Source organism: Clytia hemisphaerica, unplaced genomic scaffold, assembly GCF_902728285.1.
Source record: "Clytia hemisphaerica strain Z4C2 unplaced genomic scaffold, Clytia hemisphaerica genome assembly, whole genome shotgun sequence".
Classification (NCBI taxonomy): Eukaryota; Metazoa; Cnidaria; class Hydrozoa; order Leptothecata; family Clytiidae; genus Clytia; species Clytia hemisphaerica.
This window is the reverse complement of record NW_027104433.1, coordinates 436,955-462,039: the sequence shown is the minus strand read 5'-3', so window position 1 is coordinate 462,039 and position 25,085 is coordinate 436,955. Positions and strand designations below refer to the sequence as shown.

Genomic DNA, 25,085 nt, shown 5'->3' with positions numbered 1-25,085 from the left:
TTATACGGTGTTATATACACCCGACTCGTCTGAAACTGATGTCAGCAAAATTATAATAAAAGAGTTCTATCAAATTTGTAAATAAAAGGAAGAAAAAAATCTTGCTCCACATTTTTCATTATTCATTACAAAAGATTCTATTTATTTCAATATGCTGAATCAACATACATTATAACTACAGTATGAGGCCCCCAAAACGGCGATCAAATTTGAAATTTCTCTCAAATCTAGAGGAAAAGAGATTTTACAAAAATTTTTGCTGCATGAAAACCTTTAACATCTCTACTTTATTTCCTGGAAGTTCTTTTTCAAAATTTTCAATTTCAACAATATTTTTCAATCGCTTAAAGATAGGTAGCTTTTTTCTAATGGCCCCCAAAACGGAGGTTTGAAATTTTAGCGATTTCTCGCGATATCTTTAAGATATGAATACAAAATTTTGACCATAGTTTTGAAATATGATTTAGAGGGTTTTAGGCATAAATTTATTTGATAAAATTTTTACAGTATACCCCTGGTTGTCAAAATGCAGGTTTGGGGTTCCCAAAACGGAGGTGTAGCTAAAATCAAATTATTAAGCCCAGTGGTAATAGAAGGAAAAACTATGAACCTAATTGTGTTTTCCCTTAAATTTACGACCCGATGGACGTAAAATTTATGATTTTTATGAAATATTTCAAGATTTTCGATATTGCAAAGTCCAAACTGAAAATTTAGAAATTTTCAATATGACAATTTTGATTTAACAACGTCTTAATCAAGTTTTCGAAAACAAATCTATTTTGAAAATAGTTCCATTCATGTATGGAATAAGCTTTGAAAATTTTAGAAAAAAAGCTTAACTGAAACTGAAAATATTAAGCTTTAAAGATATTTTTATCCTATATTTTGCAAAAAAATGACAGAATTTGCCATTTTTGCTGATTCAGCGAAAAATTTTATATATATAATGTTAATTTTTTGTTATAAACTATTTACTCAAGGTGATAGTTCCAAGATTTTTTTCTTTTTCTCATATTTAGAATTTTCGGTTTTGTCAATGCTGATTCTTGGGCTCCAAAATACTGGTTGACCTTCAAGATGCTATATCTTTTACCCAGCCTCTAAAGTCACAGATGTATTTGCATTTTCTGAACGGCATTAGGTGTAGAAAGTTTCCTATACCCCGTTTTCATAACTTATTTTCAATATCCAAGGAGCTAGAGTGAGTTATATGCAATTTTTATCTAATTTTGGTGTTAAAATATTTCCTTTAGACGCAAATATGTTATTTTGAATCTGTCTCAAACCAGCAAAAACATGCTCATTTTTAAGTATAACCATCATTCCTTCAAAATAAACAAAAATCGTTTAATTCTGATAAATCTACAAGTCAGAATCTTCATTTTAATGAAAACCTCCGTTTTGGGGGCCGTCTCCGTTTTGGGGGCCATATACTGTATGTGAAAGGTCAATGGCTTTAACAGGATTCATTAAATCCATTTATTGTCCATATCGTCTAATCCATAGATCATGAAAGACCAAGTTTAGGATGTCGAGCATTGGTCCAACAAAATTTCTCCAAAATTCTTCCGGCCATTATTAACGATATCACTGATTGGACGCCTTCTACCAGAATCAAAGTATTATTTTATTGACTTTCGTATCTATTAAGAAAAGTTTGTTATCGATTGAGGAAGGTTTACACCAGTACCAACAACGTGGTTTTTCATTTGTGTGATACTCGTTTATTATTGAAGTGCAAAAATCATTTTGTTTTAAAATGCTGTGCAAGGAAATGGTAGGAGATTCGTCAAAACATCATCGATCAAAATTTTTCAACTAAAGAAAAAAAATCAATTTTCTCCTCCGTCCGAGTTGCGCGAGCACAAATTTCGAGAAATTTTGCTTTGTTAGCAGTAGCGCACCTTTTCATAAAAAAGAATATTTTTTAGTCACATAATCACCTACCTCTCTGTCTAGCCTTTCATCAAAATGATTTCCTGACATCTCCATTATAAATAATGTTATCATTTTTACTCATTTCTTTAGTCAGCATCCCTACTGTATCACATGGTGTATTTCTGTGAAGATCACGTGACCATGAATATCGAACTACTTTCACAAGGATTGTACAGAGCTGCTGAAGACGACGAAAAAGAAGTCGTTCAACATGTATGTTTTCATTTTTCATTATTGTTGAATCTCTCTTATTCGACCACCTACAAGAAAATTTCGGACAGCAAACAAGTAAATCGGAAACTTCAGACACAGTGCTACATGATGATATATGTTTGCACGTGCCTCTACGACTGTCATAGTTAACCTCCCCAGCTCCTGGACTATCAACCAAAGAGACAGCGAATCTTCTTCGAGTCAGATAAGCATTCGAATCAGGAGTACTTTATACCGCAGATTCCAGATGAAAGGACCGATGCTTTATTTCGAATTACAGAGGTTCGAATTAGAGAGAGTCGACTGTATTTTTTTTTTTTTTTTTCTTAATTCTTTTGTGTCTTTGAACCGGAACCGAAATGCTCAGTAATTAAGATGAGGATCAAGGGTATGTGGAGCAATCCAGGGAGAAAGAGTGGCGTCCTTACCTACCTTCGGTTAGATAGCTATCGAATCGAAAGAGTAGCCTTCGGGTCGCATTCGACTACGGTCGTAGACTTACTTTACTTACTTAAGGGGTTGTCAGAGGTCTTATTAAGGCCCGGCGAACGGCGAATTTGGCCGGTGCAAGGTACAAAAGAAATTACATTTCGCGGTTCGAAAAGTTCGGTTCACCGCCTCAAGTACATATTTACGCTAATCAATACACTGCACTTGCTAAGCCTAGAATCTAGAAGTTGCCTTGCCCTCTACTTTGTTTCAATTTGCGACCAACTCATTTTCCATGTCCAGGTACTGAAGACTGCTGAACTGGTTGGATTGTTTGTTGAACCACGCGTGTATATGAACCTTATCATACCTCACCTAGAATCAGTTACTCTATCACCGAAATCAATCTCACGTACACTACGTATCCTGTCTTGTTTTGTGAAGAAGGCTAATTATCGTTTGATTGGTGACGAAATAACCGTAAGTTTAGCGACAATGATATTCCTTTTTTATGGAACTTTAAAAAAGCAATACAGATGATCTGTTGATGAAGAGCAAATCCACTTTTCTAAAAGGAAATGTATGACGGCTGAACCCAAAAAACTAGCAAACACAATCCACGGAAAAAAAACAAATTAACAAAAAAAAGCCGACAAAAGCAATGGTAAAAATCAAAAGATGGAAGTACTCGAATACTATACTCGAATACTACCACTGTTTAGCCTAAAAACGAGGCTAAAAACTTTGGGGCACGCTAAAAACTTCAAAAATGTTCCGATTTGGCTGAACTTTTGCGTACTTGTTCCTTGGTTTTTTCAAACTCTTGATTTTTAGGGACGTGGTCACGAGTTTTAACCTCAAAACGGGGCTAAAAACTTTGGGGCACGCTGGAGACTTCAAAAATGGTCCGATTCGGCTGAAATTTTGCATACTTGTTCCTTGGGTGAATAACTGGGGGTATTTTTTTCATTTTTTCAAAATTTTGATTCTTAGGGGCGTATTCACGAGTTCTTTTTTGATTTTTTTATATTTTTATTTCTTATGTTTAGAATTTGGCCTACAAGAATTTTAAAAGATACTGAAGTTGAGCCAGTGCGGTTAGCACGTTCGACAGTTACTTGATCATTACTTGTATATGGGATAAATTTTCGCGGGGATTAAATTTCGCCGGTTGAGCTCATCCGCGAAATTTTAAGAACTCGTCGCGGGGACTTAATTTCGCGAATGATCCTTTTGGGAGACAATATTTTCAAAATTTTTTTACGCCAAATAATTATGCATGCTGGTTGTCGAAAAATGGCTTCTTTGATGCCAGTAAACATTTTCAAAGTACTGTAGCTATTTGAAATTTTCTTAAAAATATTTCCCGGACAAGACCTATCAAGATTTCCTTTGTTTTTTAATTTTTACGGTTGACACCCAAATCCACGAAATCCCCGCGAAAATTTATCCCATTAAAGTAGCTTTACCAACAACCGCATGAAATTATTAATTTGTAACATAGAGGGTTTGCAAGACTTTGAGCAGTCCTGAGATCAGCAGCACGATCGACCAATCATGTCAAGAAAGCCTTCTGGAGTGCACCAATCAAATCATCGCAAAGAATGGGATAAACCACTCAGAGTTCAGCAAAGACCTTTTCAAAGTACTCCTCAATGTGACGTCATTAGCTTGTAATGGAGAAGTTAAGAATCAGGTAAAAACTATTTTTGAATTTAAAAGAGCGGATACTTTCCTGTCCCAGTGACCCGGTGAAGTTTCGAAATCCATCGAGGTGGTTATGGAAAATTTAAAATTTCAGGGGAGATGAAAATTATGCCTGAAATTAGGCCATTTTTGGCAATTTTTCTATCGAGTCTTCCACTGGGGTAGATCTGACCAGGTTTTTAGCTTTTATAATTACATTATTTTGGGGAGTGTTCGAGGTACAATATCGCCCCCCCTTTTATTGAGAACCCTTCGTTTATTAGATTTTGAAAACAATTCGACCACCCTACCAATCGGGACGTTAGAGTAGAAGTAGAGAAACAAAATGAAACTGACGCGATGCTAGTCTATGGGTTGGCTCGTTCCATCAAGAAGGAAATTTTTGATGATTTTTTTATACAACTGGATAGAATGGGCTACACAAAGAAGAAAATATGTCGATTTTCCCAACTGCAAGGATTTCATTTTCATTTTCTTATTTTCGAAGGTTAAATCACAACTGGGCGAGTTAAGTTTGAAGTTGAATATGACGTCATCTGATGATCTTTTCAATATGTTTGGATCAGAACTGACAATGGAATTGAAGGTATTACGTTTCTTTATTCCGTTTGTTTTATTTTCTCTGAATAAATCGGCAAAATTAATACATTCTTCACGGGGAATGAGAAAACGTCTTCCGGTTATTGACATACTCTCTTGTCTTTACAAAAGTATCCCAATGGTAACGGAATGGAAACGAAACAGTATGAATTTTTATAACTCGAACCTCATTAGCTCGAACATCACCTTAACTCGAACAAGTCTTCAGTTAACAAGGATTTATAAACTTATATCCATAACTCGAAATTTTCATAATTCAAACAAATTTTTGTCCCCCGTTCGTGTTGGAGCTATGAAAACTCCGCTGTATAGTTTTTAATATTATCGTGAATCATCTTAAGGAATAATTAAAAATTTGAAAGAGTTAAAATAAAAACTATCGCCACGGTTACAGAAACCATGAGACGACCCAGCTACATTTCACGCTACACTTCAAGTCACATACAAGATTGTTGTGTACAAATGCGCAGATCTTTTTGCTAAGAGGGTATATAGTCCATGCAAGCCATTAGTTGCACGCTGAAAAGATTTGCTTATCTTTTATCAGCCTCGTAACTTGACATGGTTTGAACTCAGTCTGACTTGGTCGATCCAGGCCTAATCGGGCCATAGAAACCCACCCTAAGAAAACTAAGTTAGCGCTGGTTCCGAGATATTTAAGAATCGCTTACTTGAAGATCACGCTGGGTGCTTCGAGTGAAGTTTTTGTCCCCCCGCCTTGCCTTGCGTTCTTTCTCTCCGAGCGGTATCGGGACTCTTTCTTTCCTTTTTGTATACATAAATCGAAAGTTGAAGTTTACCGCCGGGCACTTTTCCATCAATCCATGCAGTTCCCCGCAGACTTGACTGCTTTTATTTCCACCACCTACTCAACTCGGCCGCCGCCCTTCAAGGGCGTGTAACAAAATAACTACAGTGTATGGATCTTTCTTAAGCACCTATATTTGTGCCGCACACGCCTTTAGTCTTTAAACCAACAGTCGCCAAAGGGTTTGTGCCAATTTTGTAGATAGCTAAAAGATATGGGAAAGAATGGCTGAATTTATTACGTCTACCCCCACTACTCTAAGTCTGACCAAGAAAGTTCTTTTAAAACTTTTCCGTGACATTTTTCATTCCATTTAATTATTTCTTTACATAATTACTTTACTTTACATTTAATTATTTCTTTAAGGTATTTTATGTTGATTCCCAAAACTTTGCATCATTGAATTATTCTAGAAATCTTTTTCTTGTTCAACCTGAAACTCCTTGAAAATTACCGGAACGGTCAAATACCGGCGTAAAACGGGTTTCTTTTATTTTCGAGTCACACTCGACAGACTTTCGATGATTTTTTTGCACAATGAAGAAAAGTAGTAATTCGGAAATGCGACGGAATCCGATTTTCGAAAAAAAATACTTTCGTTTTTCGAGGTTTTTTCGAGATTATTCATAATTTCTTGGATATTCTTAATTCAATGTTTTCTGTTGATTAGCAAGGGAGGTTCATGTAAAAGCCCCAGCGGTTAAAAAAGAATTGCGTGAATGCGTGAATCTAGGAAAAAAATTTACGTGAATTGAAGGTCTGCTGGGGGGCCTCATGTAAGTATCACTTGTTAATTGTTTTGGAGTTTTTTTGATAAGGCACCCTGTAAAAAATTCTTTAATTTTACTCCATCAGGATAGCTGCAAGCAATGGACTGGGCAATCACCAGAATTCTATCTCTATATTGCAATTTTGTCAGAATCGAAAATGGCCTTGGTTTCATTTTTGCAGACAGCTTTGGAGATTTTCGTACAATGTTCAGATGCATCACGTGACCCTGAGATGAGACAAAAGTAAGTGGTATCTAATCATAATTCTTCAAGCTTAGGTGTCAAATAAACTAGATATACATCAACAAAAAAGTCTATATCAGCCCTCCATCAAGGAGTCATTGCCCAAAACTACTAGTCACACTTTCAGGTAACAGAAAAACCTTGAAAAGAAGCATGAAGTCATTTGAAATTTTCAATTCGTCCTCAGAATTGTGAACATGGTGATAATTACCATAACTTCACCTTTCCTTGTCCATTTCTTACATATTCTTCTGTATTCCATAACCGTTTTCCAAAAAAATATATTACAAAAATTCTCTGACTAAAACACACAAAGAAAGACAGTCGCTTGAAGTTCAAAAACATACCGACGTCAGTACGATCAAGACAAGATTCATTAATCATAGTAGAGCTGACAGTTAGTTGGTCTTAAAGCGGCTGTATTTCTTTGTGTGTTTTAGTCAGAGAGTTGTTGTAATACAATATTTTGCTCAGAATTTCAGAATTCTCCCTTGCAGTTTTGCCGATGGCGTCACTATTTTGGTCATAAAAAGTTTTCCCGGGCCTAATCCGCGTCCTCCCAAAAATATCTTGTAATATACTGTTCTTTGGAATAGACTAAAAATGGTTAGGTCGTAGAAAAGATGTCACGGAACCACAGGCTTGGTCCTCTACTATTAAAATTAAATTTCTTGTCTTTACTGTATTTGCACCCGGAGCTGGAGTAATTGCATGAAATTTTGAGTTTAAGTTTTTTAAACCTTTTACATTTATTTGAATAATAAACGTTTTTTTATAAAAATATCAAAAAAAAATTTTTTTAAAGCTTTCAGATATTCTCAACTTTTTGAGTTTCAAGCTTAACAATGTTTTTTACATGTTCTTATTTTCCTCATTTCTTATGTATTTTGTTCTATTTTCCTAAGAAATTAGCTATCTTCGAGTTCGCGAAGTCTTAAAATGTTCTTAACTTGTTCTTAACATTTTGACCATCGAAGACTCTTGTTCTTATATAGTTTGTTCTTATGAAGAAAAAAAAACGTGTACACAGCTGACCAAATTGTTCACCTCTTCGTTTTTTTGCTGCACATTTGCTATTGATTATAAATTTCTTATAATGATTTTAGGATGTTTGTCAATCTATCTCAATTGGTGTTATCATGCCGTGGTGAGGAGAGCTTGATCAAAGAACTACAACAATGTGCTTTAAAGCTGCTAAGAGAAACTGTCCTACCTAATTGTATTTGGCAAGCTGGAAGGTAAAATTGTGTGACATTTGTTACCACGGAAAATCATGACTTGTGATGTATTTTTCAATTAGTTCATTGTTTCAAAGAGCGAACAAACACTATGGTTTTCCTTACTAGAAGATACTGGATGGAATATTCCTTTCCCGGGATACTTACCTAAGCTAGGATTGAAAAATCATAAGAAATTGGCCTTTAGACCTTTAGCGTGGGTGGCCGCCAATCCACCATCTATTTCCGCCATTGATTCGAAAAACTTTATTTTTGTTACAGGGAAACCCGCCAGGGCTTTCAAACCTGAGTTTGGAATGTAATCTGCAACATCACCCACATGCACAATCGATATCAAAAATGGGGGACCCAACCCTAAATTGGTTTCGGTACCAGCTTTAGGTTTCAGATTATTTTCAAAAAAAGGTGATATCACCACCCAGTGCTTGTTTTGCATCTAATCTTGAGCCCTGTTGTTTTTTTTCTCGCATTTTTCTTCAGAACGGCAGCAGCAGTAAGGTCAGTAGCGATTTCATTTCTTTGGGCAATGCTTGAAAGTGGTGTCATCACAGATGGTCATTTGAAAGAATCCTTCAAAGAAATTCATACTCAGGTAATGATGAATCTATTTTAATCGTGAACTTTATTGTTGTATAGTTGTTGATATTCATGACGTTATGTTATACAGGAACACACATTAACCCGGGCGTTGGCCACTGGTTTTATTACCTAAATTCAAAATTAGCGACAAAAACTCATAGCTCTTTTCTGGCCCTATTCCATCTATTGCATTCTATTAGATCTGCTTCAAGAATCTTGCAGGCGGACCTGAGTTTCCAAGTTTCCCCGATCTTGCACGAAAAATTTCCTGCTTTTCTTGAAACCTATACTTTTTTTCTAGTAGATTTGAGTCTGTTTTCAAATTTAACCGACAAATGGGTCATACTAACTTTTTATTTTTCTCAGAACTTCAATTCAAGCTTTAATTTTGAAACACCCGGTAGGAAATCTATTTCCTGGAGACTTTTTTCCTTCTGTTTCAAAACTATTTTTTGTTGCAAACTTTACTTTTATAAATTATCGTTGTTCTTTTTTTTTGCCAACAAATTGAAATTTGAATGGGGTGATATTTAATTAATTACTAAGTAGAAAAGCTTTGTGAATCCCGCAAAATCGTATTACACGGAATCTTTATAAGGAATCTTAACTTTCCTCTGAGCCTGGAGCTCCTCATTTTTCGAGAGAATTTCAGCCTCAAAGATCCTTATCGAACTCCTTATTACTTAGCTGCCAAGATTGGATTTGCTAAGTATAAAACTTATGTATAAGTATAAACTTTGTAAGTATAACTTTATATAATTTTCTGAAACTCTCTGTTTCTTAACTTGTTTTCTTATTTTCAACCTGACCAGTTCCTTAAAAATTCCTTACTTTTTGGAGCCATTTTCAGCTTCAAGTTCCTTATAAACGTGTTCCTTATAAAAAAAGAGTGCTGTATGAAAAAAAACTTTTTGCTTACTTGCTTACTTGCTTAGATGCTCAGGCCTGAACAGGCCCCTTGCTCCTCATGACCAGGTCTTTCCAAGCTTGACGGTCCATGGCAACTTCTTCTAGTTGAGCCAGTGCAGAACCAGTGTCAACATACATTTGGTCTTTCCATCTCTTTGGAGGTCTTCCACGCGGTCTGGGGTTTGTGAAGTCGTCTTTGAAGGCAATTTTGACGGGATTATCCAGGTCTCTGCGGATAACATGACCAAACCAGGAGAGACGTCTCTTTCTAACGATGTCAACGATGGTGGTGGTGACTCCAAGCCGGTTTCTGATTTCAACATTACGAACACGGTCCATTAATGTAAGGCCGAGAAGTGATCTGAAACATCTCATTTCGAAAACTAGCAGTAACTGTGTATCTGATTTTTTCAGAGTCCAGGTTTCCGAGGCATAAATTGCTATGGGGACGATGAGCGCGTTGTAGAGTCGTAGTTTCAGCTTCAGGCTTATGTCTTTGTTACGCCATATTTGATCTCTTAAGCGTCCAAAGCTGGAAGATGCTAAGCCCAGTCTTCGTTTGATGTCGTTTGTAGTGCCTGGAACGTTACTTCCCAGGAAAACAAAGTCACTGACATTCTCAACGTTCTCATTGTTGATTTGAATGGGTACTGGCGAGTCACTGATGGTTTTGCATTTAGATGCGTTGATCTTCATTCCCCATTTGGAACAAGCGGTCTCAAGTTCAGCTGTCGATATTTCTAATTTTTCAAAGATTGCGGTCACAAGTGTAGTGTCATCAGCATACCTAAGCTCCGTGGACATATTTTCTTTTAGTTCAAGGTGGTCATCGAGACTCTTCAGCTCATCCATAACGAATTCCAGGAATATGTTAAATAGGACTGGAGATAGCAGACAGCCTTGTCGTACACCAACCTTGACCTTGAACCAATTGGTGATTTGTTTGTTAACAACTACAGCACATTCAGCATTTGAGTAGATGCTTTCAATGATATCAACGATACGTGGGTCAATACCAATCGCACGCATCATTTTCCATAATGCTTCCCGCCAGATGGTATCGAAAGCTGCCTTGAAATCAATGAAGTGAAGGTGTACTTTGACGTTCCTCTCCCTAGCTTTCTCCAAAATTTGGCGGACAATGAAGATTGCATCGACTGTTCCTCTGTTTTTACGGAAACCAAACTGTGAAGGGCGAAGAAAAGATTCGGTTCTTTCTGTCATTCTCTTGAGGAGTAAAATATTTTGGAGAAAAAAAACTTTTTAAATCATAATATTTTCATTTCTTTCGAAATCGAGAAACATGGGTAGAAAACTAGCAAAACTGATGATTCTATCTTTTGAATCAATAAATGAGATGAAAGAAAACCAATCAAAATATTAACCAAAACAAAATTTTAATTTTACTAGAAACGCCTTGAAAAAAAATTGAAACTAAAAATAAGGGATAAAGTTATCAAGCTTGGCTACCTGAAATATTCTAAAATAAATGGCTACAATGATTGTGAAAATATTGCTTATAGCTGTCGCATTGACGTTTACCGACTCAGAACAAATCGTTGGTATCTTTTCAAAATGTGATAGAAATTTGAACAAGACAGATTTTCAAAGGAGAGCTGTTCTTTATAATAATGTCATTACCGAAACATTCAATCTTGCCAAAGAACGTTATTCAACATTGAAGGACTTTGAATATTCAAGTCTGGATGTTTGTCAAGATCGTGAAATGTTGCTTCGTCTAACAACCTCCTTTGTATTGGATCATAAAGTGAATAAACCATTTAATGCATCAAGACATCGAAGGAAAAATAAAAGTACAATCTGGTTCTTCATCATTTACATGGATAAAGAAATGACTGGATTATTTTCAAAGTTGATAACAGCAAGGCGATATTCATATGTGCTAAATTTAAACCCAAACTGTAAATTAAGAGGTTTCCTAGACGAAAAAAAATTTTATTCTAATCTATTTGACTCCTTAGAGCTAGAATCTAAAGTTTTTGCTAAGCACGTTGAAATCTTCAATTGGAAGCGTTTCGGGTTATTACTTTTAAAAGGATTAGAAAGAGACTCCAGTGAATATTACTCTAAAATGCACCAAAGGTTCATTGGCACAATAAGCCAACAAGACCTTTCGGATGCTTGCTATTTTACAGACACTATTGACATTCTAAATTCCACCAACTTTACCAGGGCTGTTGACATTTTACATCGAGATTTATCGTACAATGTTTTGGTGCTTTTTGGAAGCCCAAAAGATCAAATGAAGTTTGTGCAAACTATCAACAAAAATCTTTATACAAATTTTATCTGGTTTACACATGACATACCAGAATCTGTGATAGATTCATCTTTCCCATTCAATGGAGGAGATGATGTTAATATTTTAAACTATCAAACCAATATACGTAAATTAATCATCAAAAACCATGAAAAATTTAAAAACCAAATATCTCTATTTGAAAAACAATCAGAACTAAATAGAACGGTGGTCGAAATAGCATTTGCAACTTTTGATAAAATCTTCGAGATGTTAGTGAGGAAGAAGGGAAAAGATCTTGGAGCTGGATAAACTATGCATTAAGATTTCCCTTTACAAATGCGTGCGTGGTCTTGATAAGAAAGAGTAATATTGTCTATAGAAGGACAATAATTTTCTCTGACGCAGAAGATTTGGTGGAAGATCTGAGAGATCCAATCGGCACGGCATTAATAGAAGCTTCCATTGAAACTACATGCGAATCATATCAATGTTCTTCAGGCTGGGAAGAAAGCAGAGGAAAACGTTTGAAACAATTCACGAAATGGAATTTCGAATATGGTTTCACTTGTAAACAATGTCAACGAAATTTTGTAAAATTGAACAAAGGGAATGATGAAAAATGTCAAAAATGTCCTCGTTATTATCTTTCCAACAAAAAACACGACAAATGTTTTGACCCATACCGTCAGGAATATCTTGTCAAAAGCACCATCTATTTCACGGCTTTTGGATTAGCCGGTTTGAACCTTGCAATCTGTGTGTTAACATTGATCATTTTTATCATATATCACAAAACACCTATTGTTAAAAGCTCAGATTTTATACTGACTGTAATTCACTTGTTTACCTCAATCCTGATCAATGCAGTTTTAGTGATATTACCACATACGAAACCAAGAAAATTCACCTGCTTCTTTGACACCATTGTAGCCGGGAATTTATACACGTTTTTCATTGCAATAGTCCTAATGAAGTCACATAAAATATTGACTGCTTTCAATTCAATGCACAAATTATCAACAAAAAGCAAACGAAACACGATTCTCCAGCAATGGTTTACGATTTTCATTTTGACCATATCTTCAGTTGTTTTGACCATTGTTGCTATGGAAACGCAACCCGTTACCGTTCAATCTCGAAGAAGAATTTTAAACAAAATCATACATCTATCTTGTAGGAATGTGCTACCAAAAACTATTCAACTTGGATTTGCAGGACTTTTACAAGTGGCTACATTTATTATAGCATACAAAGGAAGAAATTTGCCGGACATTTTCAATGAATCAATGTCTTTATTGTATGCGTCTTTTGCGTCAAATATGTCTTTTGCAGTCATGTTTATTTTGCTAAGATTCAAAAGTCAAGATCCACATTTCCAAGCATCAATCATGTGGCTTGCCATCTCGTTGAATTCGAGTATTTACATCTTATTATGTTATGGCAAGAAACTTTTATTGTTCTTTTTAAGAAGGAGAAAAACACCTTGGAATACATTCGACAAAAGACTTTCCAATCGAATATTAGGAATGTTCTTAAACCAAATGAGGAAGAAAGTAGAATGTAATTTTTTCATTGCGGAGATGGTTTTTGTGATATATATTTTGTGTGTATAAATATTCGCGCCTTTTATCAGATGAATTTGATAACAGCATTCACTTTGAGAGAAAAATTCAGAACACTTCAATGTCAAATGGCTCCCAGCGGTTTGCGTGAATGTTCGAATAGGCTTTTTCATTTGCGTGAATGCGTGAAAATTAAAAAAAAATTGGGTCAAAGTCAGCATCTAATTATGTTCTGTATTTGTAAATAGACTGTTAGCGCGGTTTCTATATTTTTTAGAATTTTTGAATGTTTTTAAAATTTTGCGAATGTTGCTATTCGTTTTGAAAGTTCAATTTTTGATTTCACTGCTTCTGCTGCAGTGTATGGCCCTTAAATGTAGGTTGGATCTAAAAGTTTTCTAGAGATTCTAATAAAAAATACACTTCACTGAACTTTTCGTAGTATTCAAAACTTCAGTACCTCTAATATCTTTCCCAAAAGTTGTTATACAAAAGCTATGATTCCAACCATATTTTTAATCGCCCAAAGTTAGATCACCTTTTTTCAATGGGCCCTAAAATGTAGGTTTCTCCAAAACTACTATTGGTATCGAGTAGAAATTGTTATCATAGTTTCAAAGTGTGATTCGGAAGATTACGAGCTTCTAATTCTTTACGTATATTTTCACAGCACGTTCATGGTTGTTAAAATGCAGGTTTGTGAGCCCTAAGATGTAGGTTTCTTTAAATCCAAATTATGGATTATAGTGAAGTAAACAGAAAACTCTGATTACATATTCTCGTTATCCGATGAATGATAAATGTACCTTGTGACTAGCATGAAATTGATCGTTTCACGTTGAAGAATTTGAGAGTTTGAGAGACAAGATAGAAAATTTCAAAAATGCAGAAATGGCAATTTTTAGCGGCTGACGTCATTAAAAATTTTTGAACGAAAATTTTACTTTGGAAACAATTCTTCTCGGATGTGGTGTGTCTTGTCAAAATTCTATAATCAACGTTTTACTCCATAGCATAAGAAGATATCAGACTTTGAAAGAATTTGTCACCTATTTTCTACACAAAAATGCAAAATTTTGCTGTTTTTTCCGATTCAGCAATATTTTTTCGAAAATTATGACTTTTCTTTGGAAAAGTATCAGGTTCTATCAGTAGAAAAACATTTTAAAGGTTTTCTTTTAATTTTCACATTCAGATTTTTCAGACCTTGAAATCCTGATTCAGGGGCCCCGAAAATGCTGGTTAGCTTCAAGAAGCTATTTTTTTCATTGGCTGCATCCAGAGATAATTTTGTTAGGATTTCCTAGTAGCTTTTGGATATAAGAATCTCCTATACCAAATCTTAAGAACTTTTCTGCGATATTTAGGGAGCTGGAGTCAGTTAAACACATTTTTTGGGAATCTTGATGGTTCAATTTTTGATGTAACCCACATAATTTCACCTAAATGAGGCGCATAAGATGGGTCCAGGATTGATTTCGACATCTCCACACAGTAACAGTCTGTTATAACAGCAATGGTTTGCATAATACGTGATTGGAGCTGAGTAGAAAGTTCTTTTGGATGTGTACAGTGCGTACTCTCGTTGTTTTTGTTGAATAGCACACGAGTCAGTCAATGTAAACAACAGAATCAGGAGCAAAAAGTTCATTTTTTCTATTTCCTGTTGACGTTTAGTATGGAAAATACACCAAAAGATGCAGAATCTGTTCAAGAATCTTTTTGATGCAAAAATGCGATGATTTTCTTCTTTTTCTCGACTTTAAACAGCAAAAAACTAATAAAAAACTTCACACTTTCTTTTGACGTTAGAAAAAACGTCCGTTACGCGCGAAGCACACACGGCTTGAGTGTGTATCGTGCAAAGAACAGCTTCACCATAAATGCGCCGGTAAGAATGTTCGAATAGATAATGCCCGTGTTCCGTATCTATGGACCTGTCACACGTGTACGTTAACCATCCAGCCCTTCTTCAATATTCGAAACTTGTCTGATTTGGATTCTACAGTGCCCGATCTAACCAACGGCACTACGCCTCCCTCTGTGGCTCTGCTCGACCAACATCGAAAGCACCTCTCCATAGCGCATCTGAACACCCAATCAATGAAATCTACCTTCGCCGAATTCGAATCATATCTCTCCACACACCAATTCGATATAATCACCATGTCCGAAACCTGGTTAAAAGACAATAAAAACTTGCTGTCTCACTATGAAATCGCAGGCTACGAAAAAGACTTTCGAAATCGTGACGCTAAACGTGGAGGTGGTGTCGGCTATTACATCAAATCAAACATCCTACACAAAGCCCGAAAGGATATCGAATCTTTCGACACAACCATTGAGCATCAGTGGATTGAACTTACCGGTAAGAATCGACTTTCCAATGTCCTAATCGGTATTGTTTATCAGCCCAGCAGCAAGTCTCGTGATAAGCTAGATTGGTTAGTTAAATTCGAGTCACTGATTTCCCAAGCGACACTCGTTCACCACGGTCCAATAATCATCACAGGAGACTTGAACATCGATCTGCTTGTACCCTCACCTGAGCACGAAGCCTACAACAATATCTTGGGCACGCTCAATCTCAAACAACTAGTATCCGAACCCACGAGAAAGTCGAGAACTCTCATTGACCACGTCATTACCAACACTGATACGAAATTGATCGCGAGTGACGTTGTCTTCTGTGACGAAATATCCGATCATGACTCTCCATTTTGTATATTAAAAATCAATAAGCCTCGATACGAACCTCGACACAAATACATCAGAGACGAGCGAAGCCTTGTACTTGAAAGCTATGTTAACGATTTTCGTGAGCTTCCATTGAACATCGTGTACGCTTTTGACAACACCTCAGATAAGGTCAGTGCACTCAATAAACTAATCACTGAGTGTATTGACCGCCATGCACCTATACGAAAAGTTAAATTGACACGCCCATCATCTCCGTGGATGAAAGATCTAGATGTACGAAACCTGCAGCGTCAGAAAGAAGAACTTCGAGTGAGTCTGAAAAACGATCGAAACGACGTACAGCTGGAGCAACTCCGAAAAACAAGAAACGATCTCAAATCAAATATCCGAGACGCAAAGAAAAAGTTTCTAAAAAACCTTCTCGCAAATAAAACTTCCTCAGAATCATGGAATGTCATCAACAAAATTCTTCACCCTCGCTTGAAACGTATGAGTATCGATCCAGACGAAATCAACAAATTCTTCAATTCAACTGCTGTTCGCACGACGGGGAAGAATGCTGGAGAGCTCTCAAAATCCTTTATTCGCGAGTTACCTGATCATCCAGATAACTTCCATCTCCGCCATGCGACTCATGACGAAGTACTTAAAGCCATCCAAAAACTGAGATCGGACTGCTCAACCGGCCCAGACAATATCCCATCAAAGTTCGTCAAACCAGTGTCAGAATACCTCGCATCACCCCTGACTCACATCATCAACAGCTGTATAACAACGTCAACTTTTCCAGACGACGGAAAAATTAGCCGAATCTGTCCTGTACCCAAAATCAACGATCCCCAATCACTAATCGACTACAGACCCATCAGCATCCTACCAATCCTATCCAAGGTATTCGAAAGAGTTATTCTTCAACAACTTACAGACCACATTGAAACGAAATCTATTTACCTCGACAGTCAATCCGGTTTCCGAAAATCACATTCAACCACAACTGTTCTACTTAAACTGAAAGATGATATTAAAACTGCAATGAGTAGAAGTGAAGTGACCTTATCGATTTTTGCCGATTTCTCGAAATCTTTTGATACAGTTGATTATCGTATTCTACTGGAGCATCTCAACAATCTTGGCTTCTCCCGACAAGTCTTGTTTCTTATCGGTGATTATCTGTCCAACCGTAAACAGTACGCTCAGATCGACGACAAATCGTCTAACAAGTTAAACGTTCAGTTTGGTGTTCCACAGGGCAGTATACTCGGCCCTATTCTGTTTAACTTATACATTACCACAATAAACACTAATGGTCAGAGTACCTATCTTCTCTACGCTGACGATACAACACTACTACGTCACGCAAAAATCAAAGAGATACAGAACACCATCGAATCCGTACAGATAGAGATCGATAACATTAACCAGTGGTCGGACCGAAATAATCTCTGTTTGAATGCTAAGAAAACAAAAATGACTGTATTTTCAACCAGACAGCTAGCACAACGCCACTCGCTTGCTGACTTGGCCACCGAGATAAAAAGTGCCGGCCAAGACATCGAAAGAGTCCAGAACTTCAAGATTCTCGGCGTCAAATTCAACGAGCATCTTGATTGGACTGAGCATGTTAATCAGACGCTAAAGTGCTGTTTTGCTAAACTACGTAACTTGAAACAGTTTCAAAACATCACAACCTGGCACCAACGTAAAATGCTAGTGGAGTCTTTGGTCCTCAGCAAATTAATGTATGGATCTGTGCTACTTTCAGATGCTGCAAAATACCAACTAAAACGTTTGCAGAAAGTTCAGAACGCCGCGGCTGGTTTTGTGCTGAAGCGCCACGCCTCCATCAAAGATGTTATCGAGCTGAAATGGCTACCCGTCACCGAAATGATCGACTTCACCATGGCAAGAACCGTACACAGCGCACTCCATAACCCCGATTGGCCATCTTACCTACGCCTATCCAAAGTAACCAACCCTGACAGAGAGCTGCGTTCTGAAAACATCATTCTGCATGATGTTGAAAACAGAAATCGTGTGGCTGGTACCTTTGAGCACGAGGGTGCTACATGTTTTAATGATTTACCTATTAACATAAAGCATATCGAATCAAAAGATAGCTTTGCAAATCTAGCTTGGAAATTTTATTTTGATAGGGCATTAGCTAAATCATTGAATCCTTGAAATTTTTCAATAATCACCTATTCGAAGTTACCTAAGTATCTCAATAACTATATTCTTGACAATATTGCGAATTCTAATGTTTTACTACTTCAGGATCCTAACCTAACTCCATCCTTTCCTTTTCATTGAAGCTTACCTTAGGTTTTGACACATTGAGCTTTAAATTAGTTTAAAATTTATTTACATTTATGCTTAATATATCTATATATATTTTTAACAATAAGGCTGGGACAGCATACTCCTCTTGCATTTTCGTTGTTATTTTCCAAACGTCATATCTCAGTATTCTGATTCCGAACTTCACTTAGTTTTCCTTCCGATGAGTCCTTCTTCCCGTATCTGTTCGAGTTGTTAGTTATTTATATATTTTATACACACAGCATATACATTTTTCTTGTAAGAAGAACCAATATTTTTGGAGATCAAGGAAATAATAATGTTAAAAAAAAAAAAAAAAAAAAAAAAAAAAATTTAAAACTTTTAAAACTAAAAACGTCTTTATCTTATAAAATATGAAGTACTCAAAACAACTTAGGAAAAATTTTTCGTTTAAAATGTAACTGCAGGCTAAGACGCTTTACTACATTTTAGGGGCCACAAAGTCCCTTTCAAGCCTCATAACCCCTTCCATCGTATTGTTTATAAAATTCTCGATCCCATGAGAGGTCACGGACCTTTAGTAAGATGGTTATTGAAACTGTCTGTTATGGTTATGTCCGTACCATTTTTCTTTAAAAGTATATTCGGTCAAATCTCAGCTCATAATTAAGGCTGCGGTTTTAAGGCTCTATTCACTTTGGCGGTTGGTCGGTTAGATCGGTTAATTCAAGGGCTTACAGTATTAGTGTTGACCTTTGGTTAAATCTAAATCAATTAGTGGGAGTTTATGTGTCGGTGTTTTTTTCTGTAATGGAAACAGTTAGCAGTCTTTGGCTTTGGTTTGTCTAGATTTACTGAGGTGAAAGTAGATCAGCATTTTTACCGTCCTTGATTTTGCGAGTCAGAACTGCGAGTTGTTCCTAATTGTATCAGTCACTCTGCTGTTCTCAAAAGGATACATAATAAACTGGCGATTATCTAGTTCGACCAATTCTACAGTCCCACAAAATGTATATGTCCCACAGAATGCTAATGGTTTGATGCAAAAATGCATCCTGTATTTTGGAAGATCCTTGAGTTTTGAAAGTCGAAAATTCAAAGGACTCAAAGAATTTTTTCAAAAGAAAAACTTGTAGCTCCCTCGTCACTCTTTGTGGGCTAAGTTTTGGCCAATAAGGTATAAAAAGAGGCTTCCCGTCTCAAAATTCAGCCAAAGATTAAGAATCTAGGCAATTTCGTTGTGTAAAGCCGACTTTTCGTCTGAGACAAAAAAAACTTTAGTCAAAGCAAAGCATGTACTTAGGATTTCTCATAAAATACTGTTATCTACCTATTGTTATTGAGTCTATGTACCTTAAGGGAAGAAATTTTCGCGAGAAGAAATTTTCGCGAATCAGAGTTTCAAAATGGCAAATTTCGCGGAATTTAAATTGGCGAATGAGCCAATTTCAAAAGTTTCACGGAATTTAATTTCGCGGTTGAGGGAATTATTTGTCTACGAAAAGCCCTATTTTGCCCTAAAAAGACCAATTTTAGGGGTGATTTTTTAATTGTGAGAATATTCGTATTTCGCGGAATTTGATTTCGCGGTTTAGCCATTTTTGTGTGTTTCGCGGAATTTAATTTCGCGAATTACCCCCAAACTCGCGAAATTAAATTCCGCGAAAATTTCTTCCCTTAAGAGTATCTCTGGTGTTTTTTTTACCACTGAGACGGTTAGATTCTGACTTTTCTAGATCCTGATCGACTAAGTGGGTTATGTTGTATTTTTTCCAAATCGCTTCAGTCACTCTGCCGGCTTCAAAAGTATATATACATAAACTTGCTTTTCTTTCAGATAATAGCTTGCTTGGATGATCATAACGAAACTACACGTTTAGTGACCGTCAAGGTGATGTTGAAACTTTTGCAAGTCTGTGGTCCTTCATTTGATGGTATGAATTTCTCTTTTCTATTAGCATCACTTTTCCTGTAAAGCACCCTTTTTTACAAGGACTTTGTGCATCAAATTATGCTAAGAAATAATAGGATCTGTATTGTACTAATCATATACCTTATAATTCTGAAGAGCATTCTCCCTTTAATCCAAGGGTTATAAGTTTGATCCCCGGTCAACGCCAACTCTCAGCGCATAAGTATAGATTGAGTAATTTGATCTAGGTGGCAAGTGCAGGGAAGCTGAGAGTAAGTGTGGCGCTCCATCTCAGCATTCAATCTTCCAGATCTAGTGCAAATAGAAAAGGGGATAGAATCCTGGTCCTGCCGAGTTTTTTCATCTTCCCTTTGTTTTCAAACAGTTGAGCAGTTACACGTCATTTATCCGGAAGTTTTGAAACGTTTGGACGACAGTTCGGATGACATTCGTATCCTGGCTACTAAAGCTCTGGCTGCTTATTTCAAGTAAGGAATTTTCAATGATTCAAAAAACCCTTAGTACCCTTATCAAAAAGATGATATGATGACATGATCTACATACATAAAATGTAGTCTTTTGAGGAAAAAAGACTCTTAGGTTCCAAATAAACGCCCCCCCCCCCCGCAGACCTTATGTTAATGTTAATGTATTTATTCTTAAAGTCGAAAAAAACTGTACAAATCTGTACTAGCTTTAAAGCTAATAGAGGTCGACTGCCTATTTACAAAATTAATCATTCATCACCATCTGTAGACGAATAATCTACATCATCTGTTGATGCCCAATCACTGACGATTTCTTCTGTAGAATATTTTGGTTAATAATTTGAAGATATTTTTGTTTGGTTTTGTAATTTTTTAACGAAGCGTAGTTTTGTTCTTGGGCTTCCTCTTAAATACGCGTCAGTTGAATTCTTTATTGTTATTGTCTTTGTTAAGATTCTTTGTTTGTTCGTGCATCTCCTTTATCTTTTTCCGTTCGTTGATTGTGAAATCTTCCGTGATACTTACCTGAAAGAAACAAGTTTATTTAAGCATGTGTAAATTCTTCATTGTAAGATTTTTGTCATGCTGACTTTGTAAGGTAACTTAAAGAGGACGGCCATTCTTTGCTTTTATGTTTCCTAATCTGTGGAGTGTAACATTGATTTCTGGAACATTGATTTCATCTAGGAGTTCTCGGAACCGAAATATGTCATATTTTACTCCATTTTCTTCTTCTTCCTTATTTGGGCCTGAATATTCGAGAAACCCGTGAACGATGATATTCAGTTTTCTAGAGTACGTCTCTTTTTCACTTTCTTCCTCCTATTTTTGTTTTTCGGCAGATCTTTTCCTCCATTTCTTGTAGTTTTCCTGCCAGAACAGTTTTGAGATCATTTTTGATGGAATCACGGGTTTTGGTGTTGGTGTTGACCTCGTTGTTCAGTTTTTGTATGACGTCGCCTTTCTTTTTAAGTTCATTTTGCATCATATGCTGAGTGTTTTTTCCCACTTTATTTCTTAGGCTCTTCGTTATTCGGACGAACTTTGAACATAAGTAATGATCGTTATAGGATGTCACGAATATTTTTAGTTGATACAAAGGTAGCTAGCTGTGTGCACTCATAATGAACTGATCTTTTACATTCTAAGCGATCCAGGTCTTTGTCATTTGTACATCTTGACGGCGTGCAAACTTGAGGTGGCGAGGCAGCTTCGAAAGGCTGATCTTATCCGTTTTGATGTTATTTTCATAAATTTTGTCTTATCTAATTGACGTCAAATAAAAACTGACGGGGGGGGGGTCTATTAGGACCGCCCCCTTTATTGATTTATAAGAAGTCCCTTATTCTGCTGATTTAAGCCTATATTATAATGAAACGAATAAACTAAGGGTTGATCTTCGTATAAGGCTTTGATCATATGAATCACAATATCTATACTTTGCATTGTGTAAAGCTTTAGGGACTTTTCTGGATCTTTGGATTCTTTAAGAATACATTTCTTTAAAAGATACTCTCTGCTGTTCATACAGTTGATGCTAAAATGCTTTTATTTTATTCTAGTTCATTACCATCCAACTATGATCGTGAATTCTTCCAAGTCCATTTAGAATTCATCTATAAAACATTACTCATTCACATGGATGATTCTCATCAAAACGTCCAGGTAATACTTAATTAACAAATGCGATTACCCTAGGAACCAGTCCTCTAGTTGGGCATATCTTAATCACAGATATTTATTAAGTTCGAAGGGCTAAGATGTAGTGCTTTTGCTGAAAAGTGTTCCGTGGTTAGGTAGGAAATCCTACCTAGGTGACGTGACATTACAATAGAATTTCAGCGCTTGACCAATCAGAAGCTTCGAGGATTTTCAGAAACAATAGAAACTATATTTCTTACGGTTAATGAATCAACGGATCCTGCACTAATGCACTTCCCAGTTTTCTCAAAGGTAACGCATCGAGTGGGGATTGAACCCACGACCTCTCGCTTGCCGGGCGATTGCTCTCCCAATCAGTGCAGGATCCGTTGATTCGTTACCCATAAGTTATATTTCTTGCAATATTCACTTTCTATTGCCTGCGATGGCTTAAAGCCCGACAATCTAGCCCTTTAGGCTTTATAAATCTGTGATCTGTGATTTTAATCCCCTCGGCTGCGCGAATAGTAATCGTAAAAAATCATAAATCCTCATCTTAGCTATAATTCTTTAAAGACGAGACTTAAACCTCTGGGATGTAAGATCTCGCTAATATTTATTGGAACTGAAAGTGAATGAAACTGATTTCATGTCTTTGTTTCCCTCTCTAACTTGCCCGTAGAGGGATGTTTGATTAATTTGCCGTTTGATCGTTTTTTTATTAGATGACAATTTGATCGATTTTTTTCTAAGATTTGCTCCTAATTTTCTGAAGATTTGAATGTCTTAGGTGGGGTTTCTAGTCATTTTTCATTCTTCCTGACCCAAGGACTCTTTTTACAATTTTCGCTTTTTTCACGGTTTTTCGGCAAAACCACGAAATTTAGAACCCGCAAATTACAAATTTGGTCATTTTTCATCAAAAATTTAAAAAATCCCTAGGAAAATTAGTTCCATTAAGGTAGTGTGGATTGGTTCATTGTTACTTCGGTACGCTTTGGATACTGAGTCTCATCTATTATTTCAGGAAGCAGTGTACACCTGTCTCAAAGAAGGTGTTCAAATACATGCTGGTTTATTGAAGAATAAAGTTGAAGATGTTAAGAATAAACACAGAACAAAAACGTAAGAACATACGCTTATTATGGACTATTTCAAGTCCGCAATGAATCATGGTTCCCAGTGGTTTGGAAAATTGGAAGAGGCCTCTTATAAGAAAAGGAACAGGGAAATTAGTAAAAGTCATAGAATTTCTGTAATACTCCTCTAAATGTACATACACTTTTTTTTATAAGAACATCCAAATTTTTTGAAGCCTTGGGGTGTTCTTAACTTCTTGAGTTTTAAGCCTAAAAATGTTCTTAACATGTTTTTGTTTTCGCTATTTTGTGAATATTTTTGTCCATTTTCCTTTGAAATCGGGTGTTTTAAGGTCCGCAAAGCCTTAAAATATTCTTAACCTGTTCTTAACATTTTGGCCATCGAAGCTTTATGTTCTTATATAGTTTGGTCTTATATAAAAAACGTGTATGTACATCTGCGTTCATTACAGACCATTTCAAGGTCGCAATGAATTATAGGGAATCAGAGAATCGGGTATGGCGATGCAACAATAACAAGTGTCTGTTGTTCGGACATGAAAATTTTTGGATCAATCGAAATTTTTCATCAGAGGCCGCACCACCTATCATTTTGGTGCTAATCGCAGTTTCGGGCGAGGGCGCGAAATTGTGATTAGTGGCGGTAGACAAGAAGGCCGCCCGCGACTCTCTCCAGTCCTCTCACGCATGTTGTTGTACCCAGACCCCGCGTGTTCTTCCTTCTTCGACCCACTCAATATTCGGTCGTGTTTTCTTTCCCTCCTTCCCACCCTTACTCAATTGCGCCCACACGGGTTTCTCCTATCATGTCGTGGTTGGTCACTTGATTGTGACGTCTAGATTCTAGTGCCTCTACTATACGCCCTCTGTTTTAAGGCTATGCCGCCTATGGTATACGCCCTCTGAATTAAGGGTATACTACGCCATCCACTTAGTTCCTCTAGGAGTGACCCCAATATCCACCACACTTGTACATAAAACTTATAAAATGCTACAGAATATATTTCATCAGGGTCAAACGACTCAACTTAGTGTCTATTTCTTGTCTCCCAGTCACTAAAGCTGAAAAACCAAAAGGTTTTCCTTATCAAGGCTTCCTTACATCAGTATCTGGAAAAAAAAGTTTTGTTTGTCTCGGTGGTCTAAAGTTTTAAAATTGTATTTTTCTTTCATTTAGGTATTGCGAGGAACTGTCAAAACTTTGTGAATCACAATTACGCGAAGTTTAGAAGTTTGGTGCTATAAGGTTTTCCAGATTGAGAAAATTTTTACTGATGATGAATGAATACAAAAAAAACATGTGGCTCAATTGCCCTCTTTCCTGGCAATAACAATCTCCAATAGAAAATATCAAGAAGAGCCAAAGATGTTTATCACCATCCAAAACAAACTATATGAATTATATTCTAGTCCATTTTTTACCCGGGGGGACCTAGGCAAGTGAAGAGTACAGGTATGTGCCGTCCTTAAGGGTGCCTTTTTTGGAAACTGGCAGTCCCTGTAAGGGTTGGAGAAATCAGAAAATCAAATATCAGTCCCATTAAGGGTCGGAAAAAGATGAAAATTTCAATTCTTTGTCCCTAAAAACATCGAAATTTGATCAAATTAGTCCCAATAAAATAACAAAATTTTCCGCTTTTACCTCTTTTTAGTCCCACTAAGGGTGCGAGGGTCGAAAGTCGGGCGGCACGCCCCCGTCAGC

General features: G+C 36.5%; 1 protein-coding gene across 1 annotated transcript in view; it reads left to right on the top strand.

The window, feature by feature from the left end:
- The window catches only part of LOC136820653 (dynein axonemal assembly factor 5-like), a 37,021-nt gene extending 12,317 nt beyond the window's left edge, over positions 1-24,704 (top strand). Inside the window, exons 9-21 of the mRNA XM_067076849.1 lie at positions 1,510-1,622; positions 2,032-2,154; positions 2,887-3,063; positions 4,088-4,279; positions 4,778-4,876; positions 6,554-6,711; positions 7,818-7,949; positions 8,430-8,541; positions 20,080-20,176; positions 20,540-20,642; positions 22,205-22,307; positions 23,311-23,408; positions 24,561-24,704. Of these exons, the coding sequence (XP_066932950.1) occupies positions 1,510-1,622; positions 2,032-2,154; positions 2,887-3,063; positions 4,088-4,279; positions 4,778-4,876; positions 6,554-6,711; positions 7,818-7,949; positions 8,430-8,541; positions 20,080-20,176; positions 20,540-20,642; positions 22,205-22,307; positions 23,311-23,408; positions 24,561-24,612 (1,559 nt within the window). The 3' untranslated portion in view covers positions 24,613-24,704. The remainder of the gene's footprint in view (positions 1-1,509; positions 1,623-2,031; positions 2,155-2,886; positions 3,064-4,087; positions 4,280-4,777; positions 4,877-6,553; positions 6,712-7,817; positions 7,950-8,429; positions 8,542-20,079; positions 20,177-20,539; positions 20,643-22,204; positions 22,308-23,310; positions 23,409-24,560) is intronic.
- The last annotated feature ends 381 nt before the right edge of the window (positions 24,705-25,085 follow it).